The sequence below is a fragment of the Balaenoptera acutorostrata genome, chromosome 16 (assembly GCF_949987535.1).
Source record: "Balaenoptera acutorostrata chromosome 16, mBalAcu1.1, whole genome shotgun sequence".
NCBI lineage: Eukaryota > Metazoa > Chordata > Mammalia > Artiodactyla > Balaenopteridae > Balaenoptera > Balaenoptera acutorostrata.
This window is the reverse complement of record NC_080079.1, coordinates 23,042,134-23,055,112: the sequence shown is the minus strand read 5'-3', so window position 1 is coordinate 23,055,112 and position 12,979 is coordinate 23,042,134. Positions and strand designations below refer to the sequence as shown.

Here is a 12,979-nt window from a genome sequence, read left to right as displayed (position 1 = left end):
TACCCAATTCTCATCTAAGGCACAACTCCAATGTTGTGTTTGTCTTTTCGGAAAATGTCTTAAGCCAAATCAAGAGCAAGGAGCATTTAAACATATACAGGCATAGGCATATAGTTCTGGGCAATTACCACTGTCATTAATCTCTTAGCAGCTGAAAAAAATTACTAACATGGAAATAGCTCTTTGCAGTTAATAGTGTAATTTAATGTGTGTTATTATCTCTAATGGGCTGAGGTTTACAGCTCACTTTTCACTATGCTAGGGTTAGGGGCAGAGTGATGGCCAAGGAGGAGAATTCTGCCTGGAGAAGCCACTGGCTATCCTGGGAGAGGAGACCTGCAGCGCCCTTGTGCTATATCTATCACTGATTCCCTGGGCAGGTAGCTGATGTTGGTCCAAGATAGCAAACTACAAAGTCATGGATAAAAATACAAGACAAAGAGTCATGAAAACACAATTGAAAAAAAGTTATTTATGTTCTTTGTTCAACCAAAGGTTTCAAAGCTGAGTTATATTTAAACCTACACAGTCCCCTTCTTACAGCCACACACATCTCCCTTGTTCTATGATCAAGGCACACCTGTCAGAATGGCCATCATCAAAAAGTCTACAAATAACAAATGTTTGGGAGGATACAGAGAAAAGAGAACTTTCCTACACTGTTGGTGGGAATGTAAATTGGTGCAGTCACTGTTGAAAACAGTATGGCATTTTCTCAAAAAACTAAAAATAGAACTACCATATGATCCAGCAATTCCACTGCTGGGTATATAGCCAAAGAAAACAAAAACACTAATTCAAAAAGATAAATGCACCTGAATGTTCATAGAAGTATTATTTACAATTGCCAAGATATGGAGGCAACCAACGTGCCCATTAGCAGATGAATGGATAAAGAAGATGTGTGTGTGTGTGTGTGTGTGTGTGTGTGTGTGTGTGTGTGATGGAATATTACTCAGCCATAAAAAAGAATGAAATCTTGTCTTTTGTGACAACATGGATGGACCTAGGGAGTATTATGCTTAGTGAAATAAGTCAGAAAGAGAAAGACAAATCCTCTATGTTATAGCTTATATGTGGAATCTAAAAAGTAAAACAAATGAATGTATATTAAAAAAACAAACAGACTCACAGATATAGAGAACAAACTAGTGGTTACCTGTGGGCAAAGGGAAGGGTGGAGCAGCTAGATAGAGGTATGGGATTAAGAGATATAAACTACTATGTATAAAATAAATAAGCAACAAGGATATATTGCACAGCACAGGAAAATATAACCACTATTTTGTAATCTATAAAAATATTGACTCACTATGTTGTATACCTGAAGCTAATATAATACTGTAAATCAACTATACTTCAATAAAAAATTTTAAAACACTCACGTCAGTGGTTTTGCTAGAAAAAAAAAAAAAAGGCACAATACATTAACAATTTCTGGCCATTTAAAATACATCACAGTGGCAGCAAGACCTCAAATCCACAGCTTTGAGCCCCCAAGTCAGTTTCACCTCCACTAGGTGGCGCTCCATATTAACGCAGTTCTTCAGTGTTTGTGGAGAGAGAGCCTGGGGATGTTAGCGGTTGGGAGTCTTTAACTTTTGTCTGCCACTCTTTTTAAAGGAGTATGTCTTTGAGAAAGTCTAAAAAATTAGCTGTGTCTCCGAATCCTAAAGACAACCAGTCTCGTAAGTTCCACTGGGAAAGAAAGCAAACTTCGGATGCTACATAGCTGCATCACCTCTCCCTGATTAGTAACAACAAAATGGTATATAGATGTATCATACCTGTTGCACTGATATACTGTGTATCCAAAGCATAGCTTCTGTCCTGCTAGAACACCAATACATCCCACTTGCAAAGCAAAAGCAAATCAGTTATCAATTTACTCAGATGCTCCTACAGCAAGAATTCCAAAGAATTAGAGAGAGAGAAAGAGAGAGGTGGGGGAGGGAGGGATGGACCACTGAGAGAGAAAGGAGGATAAGGAGGTTGGCAAAAAAGAAAGTAAGGAAGTGAACTTGAGAAACAGAGATGGAAGATGAAAAGAAATAAATAACTACGAGAGACTGAAAGGGTCCTTGGGAAAAAGAGTAGATACTGAAATAGAGAAATTGATTCAGGCCATACCTTGGGCAAAGCATATTTGGGCAGCTTCATTTGGGCAAACGCATTCCTTCGGTAGGAAACGTAGTAGTGTGGCCGTCCTCCTGATGTCAGCTGGAGCATAAACATAAAGGGTGTAAGAAGAGCTACTACGACAGTTACAGGTCACAGAAGGACAGCCCCTGAATGGAAGGGAGTAGCTGCCAACACAACAGCGTAAGTGAGTACCGTGGGCCAGTGTAAAGAATTGACATTCAGTTCAAAAACAACTTAGACAGTGTATGTGAGTTCAGAGGCCCAAAGGGAACCCACTGCACAAAAATACAATTCTTCAATTTGCCGTGTGGTGCAGAAGTCAGGAAACATTTATAGCAATTTTTTTTTTTAAATAATACAAGCCTTAGGGTATATTGGATCTGTGTCCCTCACCAGCCCAGCCATCTAGCCCCAAGACTTTGACCACACAAACAGATCCCTGGGCCAGATCAGAAGGGAACGGTCCAGGTCACACGGTGGCAGAACGGGAGCCCCCATCTCGGCACTGAATTCCAGTTTTGTGCAGTCACACTGCTGGCTGTGAGCATGTCCCACACACAGCAGTGCTGCTGATGTGTTAGACGAAAATCCAAGCCAGGATCGTGGCTCAAAATCATTCTAGACCTCAACCTCCCAGAAGAGAATGAATGGTGAGCTACCTCCCCCGGGTCTGCCCAGAATGTACAGCCCAGAGAACCTGTGAGTCTGAGGGAGGGTGAGAAGCGCTGTGGTCTCCAACTCAGCTGAGTACCATGAGGTGGAGGCTGGCAGCGGTGCACTGCCACTCTCTTCCTCCTTTGGAGCCACTCTCTTTCTCCAGCTTTATTGAGATACTATTGACATATAGCACATGCAGGTTTAAAGTGTACAATATGATGATCTGATACGTATATATTGTGAAATGATTACCTCATATAAGGTTAGTTAACACCTCCATCCTTTTACTTAATTAAGATTTTGTGTCTATGTGTGTGATAAAATTTCAGATCTATTCTCTTAACAACTTTCAAGTATATAATACAGTATAGCCACCATGCTGTTTATTACTTATTCATCATATAGCTGGACATGTACCCCCTTTGACTGACATCTCCCCATATCCCTAGCCCCCAGTCCCTGAAAACCACCTTTTTACTCTCAGTTTCTATGAATTCCTGTTGCTACTCTTAACCCATGTAAACATCTGGACTTTGAAGTCATCTGGAGTTTGCATACTCAGAATGTCAACAAATGCTCTGGGTGAATTTTCACCAGACACGTAAAAATGTGACTGGAAAGTTATCATATTCACCATGACGCGGCCAGACCACCCCTTAGTCCTAGTGATGGGTTATATGTTCATAGTGGCCTGGGTAGAAAATATATAAAACTCTAAATGCACAATTGATTTTCATTTGTGAGTCATATATGTGGATTATAAACTGTTACTAGAAAACAGGAAAGGTCCCTGGAAGCAACACTGATAGAGAAATGATTTATACATAGAACCAATATGGGTAACCATTTCCCATTTTAATGTCACTTGATAATTTGATGCTGAAGTTATCAGAGTGCTCATTATTCATTTTCCTAGAGGAAAAGGAAGTGTGTGTGTGTGTGTGTGTGTGTAATTGTGAACTATTTTAAAAGTACATAGGCTGATAGTAAGGAATTTGAACATTTACTTCCCAATACATGGGATTAAATATTCTAAATTATGATTTCCTGTCCAAGTAAACATACTAGTATCTAGAATGTCTCAATCACAGTGAAATTGTATATATATTTATATATGTAAACTATTTAGTAATTGTACCTTTGTCAATTTTAACATGGAAAGCAGTAAAGGAATTTTTGGGTTTTTTGTGTGTTTTTTTTTTGTTTTTAAAGATTACTCTTTTTTTTTTTTCTTATTTATTTATGGCTGTGTTGGGTCTTCGTTTCTGTGTGAGGGCCTTCTCTAGTTGCGGCAAGCGGGGGCCACTCTTCATCGCAGTGCGCGGGCCTCTCACTATCGCGGCCTCTCTTGTTGCGGAGCACAGGCTCCAGACGCGCAGGCTCAGTAGTTGTGGCTCACGGGCCTAGTTGCTCTGCGGCATGTGGGATCTTCCCAGACCAGGGCTCGAACCCGTGTCCCCTGCATTGGCAGGCGGATTCTCAACCACTGCACCACCAGGGAAGCCCAAGGAATTTTTAAATGTTTTCTCCAAACAAGCCTAAATTTGTCCTTAAATGTGGAAAGAAACAAAGCATTCTTGTTCATTCTCTCTTCTAAGCACTCCTGAACCCTCAGCTTCTCGGGTTGTTTCCCAGTCTTGCAGAGGTGAGAAACTTGTCTGAGTCCATCTCCTCTAAGTTCTCTTGACCCTGATCACAGTCGTGCCTGTAAACAGCAAAGGCCGATCACGCTCCCTCGGCTCTGCCTCTCACCACCTCCAGCCACTCCACAGCTTCCTGCTACTGCCTGTTTCTCTATTTTGAAGGTGGGTACTCAAGAGGGGCGTGTGGGCTGACTGCTCTCCTGATAGGAAGAAACTGACATATCTGCTCGGTCCTCTGGCTGAGTGAAGGGAGCTTCTTTAGAACGCAGACGACGGGGATGACTGCAAGGGTGCCTGGCTTGACCAGACAGCCTGAGTCTTCTGAGCAATGCCTCCAGGACCCCACGTTGACAAGTCCTCCAGACACCGCCCCAAGGAAGGAATTACTATTCTGTTAGTATAGAAGCTTCAAACTGGTAATGTTCCTTTTGTTAAAAAAAATAATGCCTTGGCGGGGGGGGGGGGGGGGGGGGGAGGGTAAGCTGGGACGAAGTGAGAGAGTGTCATGGACATATATACACTACCAAATGTAAAATAGATAGCTAGTGGGAAGCAGCCGCAGAGCACAGGGAGATCAGCTCGGTGCTTTGTGACCACCTAGAGGGGTGGGATAGGGAGGGTGGGAGGGAGACGCAAGAGGGAGGAGATATGGGGATATATGTATATGTACAGCTGATACACTTTCTTATAGAGCAGAAACTAACACACCATTGTAAAGCAATTATACTCCAATAAAGATGTTAAAAAAATACTAATAATGCTTTTTTTTTTCTTTCTTTATTGCTTTTCAGGGAGTGTAAGCAGGCAAAGGGGCTGCATTAGGGACAGAAGCAGGGAAGGGAAATGTCTTTGACACAATCAATGGAAGTGGATCTTTCTTTCATACCTGAACAAACACATAATCATCCTGGACAATCAAAGAGTCTGGGTCAATGTAGCCTGGGAAAGGTTTGTTTCTGCTGGTCTCTGTGCAGTTCTGCATTCGGCAGGTTAGGTATTGTGAATCTGAAAAAAACGAGGGTGGGGTGATATACACACAGCATGTTAGAGTCAGAGTGGACATCTTCTACTTCTCTTGCTGTCCGCAAGCCTTTCAACAAACCTCACATTCTCTACTAACTACATTACTGTTATTATTGTCGTTAAAAGTATTATCAGTATTATTTTAGTCACTTGCTGTCAACACCACCATCACTGTTTCCCAGTGCCTCCACCAACTCTTGTCATCCTAGGATATTAAATTCCTGTTAATTAAATTTTTTCCTTCCAAACCCAAATGAAAATATTTTCAAAGCTGGCAATAATACTTGTGCCTTCTTAGTTATTTTTTCTCATTTATAGGCTTCACCTCCACACTTCGACCTTTGATAAACTGGGAAACACACACATATGTGCAATCATCAATCACCTCACGCTAGAAGTGCTGTTGTTATAAACAATAAGGTGCTATGTGAAGATAAAGGTTTTTCTTCTATTACTAATTGGAAATAAAACAGAATTGAGAGGAGATTCCCAACTCAAAAACTTTGTCCTCATTTTATAGGTGACTAAACTAAGACCCTGCATCTCACCTGAGACTATAGCAGGTGATAAACATATCAGTAATAACAACTCAATAGATTTGATCCCTGTTGCTGGAAGTATATTGTATGAGGGAGGCTGCCGTTGTTTTTCAACCACTATTCTGCCCTCTCTATGAATCAGATGTCACTTAAAACTCCCTTTGCCTCCTTGCACTTAGAATAAATTCAAACGCTCTACCACCAGTCTTTCAACTGCCCCTCCTGCTAGTCTCGTCTCTCCCTGTGATTCTTCTAATCTAAACTGCAATATGTTCAGGAATTTGGCCAAACTTTCTACCACTTAAGAGGCTTTACATTTGTATTCTCTCTCCCTAAACTGCTTCTCCCCAGGTTGTTCTCCAAAGAAGGTCTAGATTTCAGCTTACTGTCACTTCTGAGGGTTTTCCATGATTACTTTCGATAACACTCCATCCTGTTAATTCCCTTCATGGAATTTATCACAATCTAAAGTCACCTTGCTCATGATTTATTTCTGCCCCTCTCCCTGTTAGAATATAAGCTCCATGAAAACAGAGACCTCTTTTGTCTTTGTTGTTCCCTCCTAGACCTCCAGATTCTAATACTGTTCCAGGCACATAGTACGTAATAAATAAATATTCCTTGCAACATACCACTTTACTGGAATATATCTTTTTGAATGAAAAAGGAAGTTATTTTACCTTTTTTTGGTGCTTAATGGGTGGGTAAGTTTAATTTTAGGACATCAAAGATGTCCTAAAAACATCAAATAAACTCTTCCAAATGAAGAAATCATGATTATTTACATGAAATGGGGGGTAGGCAATCGTATGTTGAGTTGGATATAAGGATTCACTAATTGACTTCCCTGAAGGAAATTTCTAGCACTACTTTTACTGAAGAACTTGGGTAAACCTGTATTCTACAAGGAGTGCCACTAGGGGGCGGCATGCACATTTGCTCCAACTGACCAATGGCTGATGTAGCTGCTGATAAACTCTAAGGAGAGGGAAGGAGAGCTTTATCTACAGTCTTCCTTTATCCACAATCTTCCTTTATCCCGCTGCCATGTGTGGTGGTGGCGATAGCTCTCAAGTATTTTAACCCATCTAGTCCTCCAAAGAGAAACTAAAGAAAAGCCTTTTACTCTCCCTTCCCTATCTCCTTTCTTAGACATTCTTATAGTTTCATTTTAGGGCATAACTCATGATCTTTCTCCCTGAAGAGAGTTTCTGGGACTCATCCCTTCCCAGAACAGTTCTCCCCATGGCACACAAAATCTGTACCTCACAATTTCACACTCCATCAGACCCTTTTAGAGCTTTAGTTGACTTCTGTTTTTCAAAAGGCAACTCAGGGTCATAGAAATGGAGATTGGCATCTGTGAGACCTGGGCTTGAGTTGTGGTGTGGTCATAGCTGCATAATTCAAAGGAAATTATCTTCCTGAGTCTTGCTACCTTCGTCAATTAAATAAGGATGCCAATGTCAACTATCTTGTAGTTTGGCTCTAAGAATTTACTGAAATAATATATATGCTAAATGCTTTGAAACTCAAAGTTGTACAAATGTCAGTTGTTACTATCAACTCTAATGTTCCTATTTCCTCTTTTGCTTCTTTTCACAGTGATTAGATCAGTTTGGGGCACACAGTTTGTCCTTAAGAAAACTGAATTTGAGTATTACAGTTATATTTCACTATCAGGTACTATCGGCGACCTGTCCAATGCTCATTCCTCCCTGCCTCTTTGCCAGAAAAGCCAGTACTGGACCTGGTGGCTCATCTTTCTTCCACGTGAATCAGAAGCTCTGATGTGCAGGGAATAATCCTCTTGAGTCTATGCCCACTCTACTAGCCATCATTTGCTTTAGGAAAAGCCATTTAAACCAGTTCTAGTAAATAAGAAGTGAAAGAGATTTTTTTTTTTTTTTAAGATTGATTGATTGATTGATTGATTGCTATGTTGGGTCTTCGTTTCTGTGCGAGGGCTTTCTCTAGTTGCGGCAAGCGGGGGCCACTCTTCATCGCGGTGCGCGGGCCTCTCACTGTTGCGGCCTCTCTTGTAGCGGAGCACAGGCTCCAGACACGCAGGCTCAGTAGTTGTGGCTCACGGGCCTAATTGCTCCGCGGCATGTGGGATCTTCCCAGACCAGGGCGCGAACCCGTGTTCCCTGCATTAGCAGGCGGATTCTCAACTACTGCGCCACCAGGGAAGCCCCGAAAGAGATCTTTTAAGGGGCTACCAGGAGGCACAGCAGAAGACCTGCTACCATACAACACTGAGTCAACATGATGCCTGGGACTGCTCTAGCCTTCTTGTGCATGGAGGGGTCTGACAGTTACGCTTACACAATGAGTATGATGAAGAGGTGGAAGGGACCTGTTCCCTGATGACATTGAGTTACTGATTATACTGAACGCACGGTTGCCCTGTCTCTGTGCTTCTTGTTATGTGAGATAATGAATGAAAACAATTTGAATCAAAGGGTCAGGATTAGGAAGTCTCAGGCTTCAAATTACAAATACAACTTCCAATTAGAATTTCTCAGACTGCCACCTCATGAGGACTTCTTGATGAATACACAGTGCTTGTTTTATCTATAATGGTGTCTAATAGTTTCTTTCTTAAGACCTCAACTTCCTCTTCAAAGGTCCCTGAGCAAGAATAAGATGGAAAATATAAAAATAAACTTTTCACATTTATAACTCAACTATACAAAAATTGTGAATCTGAGGGATCTGGGGAGAAATTAAAAGAGCAGGGAAACTAATATTTGTTGAACATCTATGTGCCAAGTACTCTAAAGCATGTTCACACTTATTTGGTACATTTAATCTTCACAATACTATAGAGTATAATTTATCAACTGATTTTGCAGATAAAGAGAATGAAGCTCCAAGAGATTATAGAAATGGCAGTATGTGGTTTCAAACGGGGTTGGTTGGCCACCAAGTCTGGTTTACTTCCGCTATGTTGCATAGTGGAAATAATGCAACCAATTGGTTGGGGCCAATTTTTGTTAAGCATGTTTTGGCTTCCAAGTATAAATGGATATACCTAGATTAAAAAAAAAAAAAAAAAGCCTGTACGTTTGTATGTTTGTGCAGGGTCATTTGGCAATATGGATCAACATCTTTTCGGTTTCATTTCTGAGAATTCGACTTGAAGAAATAATTAATGATCTATGCCCAGTATTTATCTACTTTGATATTCATCATACTGTTGTTTATAACTTAAAAAAATAAGAGAAAACAAAATGGCCAACAATTGAGGAACAACTAAATAGACTGCGGCACATGCATAGTTTACTATTAAAATCCTGCCTCTAGAGTATATATGAGGAATTACAGAAATGCTTAATGCATTTTATATCATAAAAATAGCTTACCAATTAATAATGTTGTATCAATGTTAATTTCTTAGCTTTGAGAAAGAGAACATGGTGTATAAGATGTTAACATTAGGAGAAGCCGGGTAAAGCTGCACTATCTTGGTAACTTCTCTGTTTATCTAAAATTATTCCAAAATAAAACTTTTTAAAAAGTAGGTTACCAAAATACGTGCATATGGACACGATTTTGTGCAAGTGGTATATATAGATGTCTACATATGTATGTTTACATGGGGAAAATGAATAAAAGATATATATGAGATGTCAACACTTGCGTAGAGGCAGTGATGTGAGAGAGGCAGACAACCAATGTCAAATCTTTGGTCAGCACCTGTCGGCCAGGGAAAGGGGCCAGGGCTCATGGTAGGCTTGTGGGATCCTGCTCGCAAGAATTAGAGAACCGTCTCTAATTCCTTTGCTTGTTCTATCTCTCTCCACTCCCCGTGCCACATACTGAGGCAGAGCTGTGCAATGAGCTGTTCTTGAGCTGAGAATTACAAAATGTACAACCGAGGGACCCCAGAAAAGCCCCAGGAAGAGGTCTTGAAACCATGTCTTTCTTGGAGAGGTTCAAAGTGAAATTTGCAAGCTGAAGGGGAACTGATCAATTCCCAACGGCCCGCCTGTGGTAAACCGCTCCTGGTTAGTTCTCCTTCCCCTCCTAATGGAAACAGAAAGAAACTGGCTGCACTTCATATTGAGGGACCAATCATTCTTATTCCCCTTGGGGCTTGCCGTAATAACATTAAGCATGATGAACTCTTTCCATATTCAATTCTGGTGAGTGTATGATGCAATTCCATAGGAAGTATCTTGTAATTTGGCATTAATTAACGTCAATTAATGTAGGCAACTGCTAGACTTTAGAATTAATTTCATTACTTTTCCCACACAGATGTCTTCCTTGCCACAGGTAATTAGGACACTGTGCTGCTCTTTTTTAAGCATCTTGCTCTCTGCAACAGCTGCTGCTTGGAATAATGCAATTCCCATGCCCCCTGCGCTGCTCTAAGGAAGGGAAGCTGCTTTTTAAAGGCCAGGCTTGGAGCAGGGGAACAAGGGTTTAAATGCAGGCTTAGCTTGGTAAACCTAAGCAAATCACCTTACTTCTCAAATCTGTAAAATGGGAATAAACAGGAGCCATCCTGCCAGCGGTTATGAGGACTTAAAACCTCGGTCGGGAAATGTGTTCAGTCCTGTGTCTGGCCGGACTGTGCTCACGGAGTGGGAGCTGTGGCTGTGATTGAAGCACCCCCTCTTTCATCACCAGTACTGCTCAGTGTGTCTCAAGGGAACCAACTGGGAAGCACTACAGACATTTCTACCTGAGACAATAAGCTTCCTTTATATTCATGCTTTGGTTTGGGTTAATTTTTTTAAGTAATTTTTTAAAACACCATGAAAAAATATTCTCCAGGTGTAATTAATAGATAATGAATATTCTATGCAGGCAGTGTGAGGCAGTGGTTGGGGCAGAACTGGGAACTAACTAGGGCTGTGAGATGACACAGAAGTCACCTTGGCGCCCAGCACACAGGGCGGCCCGCCTGCAGCCAGATTTTGTGCAGGGTCTCCCTCCCGCTGGAGTGAAGGGCTAGGTCCGAGCTCTTTCTCTCTTGTGTTATGTGACTCTGAGAAGGTCATTTACCAAACTAGGCTTCAGACTTTTCCTCTATAAAATGCGGGTTATTAGAATTTTAGGATCAAAGGAGGATGTTAAAATCAGACTACTGACTTTACGATCCGAAGGTCTTTACCATCCTTTACCCACGGAAACCTCTTTCCTTCTCACTCTCGCCCAAGTGAACAAAGCTCTGTGATGTTGCTGGGAAGTCTGTGTCTCTGGGGCTTCCGCTCTTTTTAAGCAGCACGTGCATTCCTGGCTGACACCCTGTGTTCATTCAGAGAGCTCTCCTGGTTTGAACTGCCTTTTCCTTTCCTGTGATCCTATCCAAATACTTCCTGGGCCCTTCTTCTGTGGAGTTCTTCCTGAGGCTTGGGCAGACCTCTCCCTTCCCACAATGGCTCCATTGATAGCGACAGCAGCATTAACCTCCAAAATAACCAGAGCAACTTCTCCTCTGAGTCAGGAACTGTGCTGAATGGATCACATGCTTTTTCTCTTTTAAACTTTGGAGAAAATCCAGAATAAGGTACTTTTTACAGGTAAAGAACTCCAGACTTAGGGATGATACTTTAACATTGTAAAAGTTTAATTTTAAATAAAACCATAAACTAGGCTGGCAAGCATGAACAGTTTAAAGCTCTCTCCCATCCCCCATTAATTTTCAACTTTAAAGCAGAACAGTTTCTAAAGCCCATAATCCGTATATAAATTTTTATCTTGTTCTTTCTACTGTCCTATTATTTGGTTTGGAACACTCCTATTACATATTTGCACCCAACACACACACACACACAAACACACACGTGTGTGTACACATGTGTCAACAAGCTTGTGCTCAGAGAAACTTCATTCCCATCAGGGGTCTAGAGCACTCTGTGGCATGTACCAGTTAGAAACTGAGATCTTCAAAAGTGAGACTCCAGCCTTGACCCCTGAAAGACTATATTGAGGACAAGAAGTTTCTGTGAAAATTATAAACTTAGATCAAATGTCCTCCTTTGGCATGATAAGCTTGTGGCATTGCTTTCCTCTAGGCAATCTCTTGATTTTGGCCCAGTATCACTTCCTAAGTGTTGTCTTTTATTGTTAGCCTTTGGACATTCAGGAGGCCATGATTACTACAGGGAAAGTTCTGGAATTACACATTTTTTGCCAAGCACGGGGCTAGGAATTGGGGACATGAGAGAGAACAGGAGGGCAAAATAATTTAGTAGAAATACAGAAAGTCCCTCACCAAGGATGATGCAGTGGGGTGAGTGTATCCTTGGAGGAGTGCAGGTGCAGGTTCTGTGGGTCCCCAGGTGAGGGGCATCTGAACTTCAAACCTCTCCACGGATGGTTTACTCTGTGTCAGGACTTCTCCTACGACTCTGCATTTATTTTACTTTGCATCACACAGAGTTGTAGACCTGCTGTACCCTCATGGCCTATAGAACACCTGAATATAGAGACTATTTTACTATTGACTCTAACTCACAGAGGGACAGTTACCTGTGCAGGGGTGAGGGTGGGGACACCCAGGGAAGGCTGGAAGAGCTGAGAAAAGCCTGGAAAGCTGCTTGGAGCAGTGACAAGGGGGAAACATCATTCCAGAAAGCAGGAGCACTGGGCCAGAGCACGGGGGCATGAGAGAGAATGGGAGACAGGCTCGGGGAATGTCAGTCAGCTCTTCTGTGAGAAAGTCACACTAGAACTCCAGTTTATGCCAAGAAAAGACACGAAGTTATCTGCAAGGTCACACCCAGCCATGAAAAACCGAGAAACATGTTTGTTCCGGTAACTTTCCAAATTGAGTTTACAAAGAAAGGAGTGGGAGACGGAGAGACAGAGACAGGGAAAAGGACAAATAGTAGGAAAGAAAGAAAACAGGAATCAAAGTGGAAAGGAGGGAGGGAGGGAAGGAAGGGAGGAAGAAATGAAAGCAGTTTTGTGCATGGGGGAGAAAATACACAGCATGTATTCTCCAGGGCTTTTTGT

The 12,979-nt window shown here is 41.7% G+C and overlaps 1 protein-coding gene across 6 annotated transcripts in view; it reads right to left on the bottom strand.

Annotated features, from left to right (window-relative positions):
* Positions 1–12,979, bottom strand: part of SORCS1 (sortilin related VPS10 domain containing receptor 1) — a 576,899-nt gene that overhangs the window by 140,587 nt on the left and 423,333 nt on the right. For all 6 annotated transcript variants that reach the window (XM_057531522.1, XM_057531517.1, XM_057531518.1 and 3 more), the window contains exons 7-8: positions 5,329–5,447; positions 2,131–2,220 (exon numbers count right to left, since the gene is read on the bottom strand). In XM_057531522.1, coding sequence (XP_057387505.1) covers positions 2,131–2,220; positions 5,329–5,447 — 209 coding nt within the window. The remainder of the gene's footprint in view (positions 1–2,130; positions 2,221–5,328; positions 5,448–12,979) is intronic.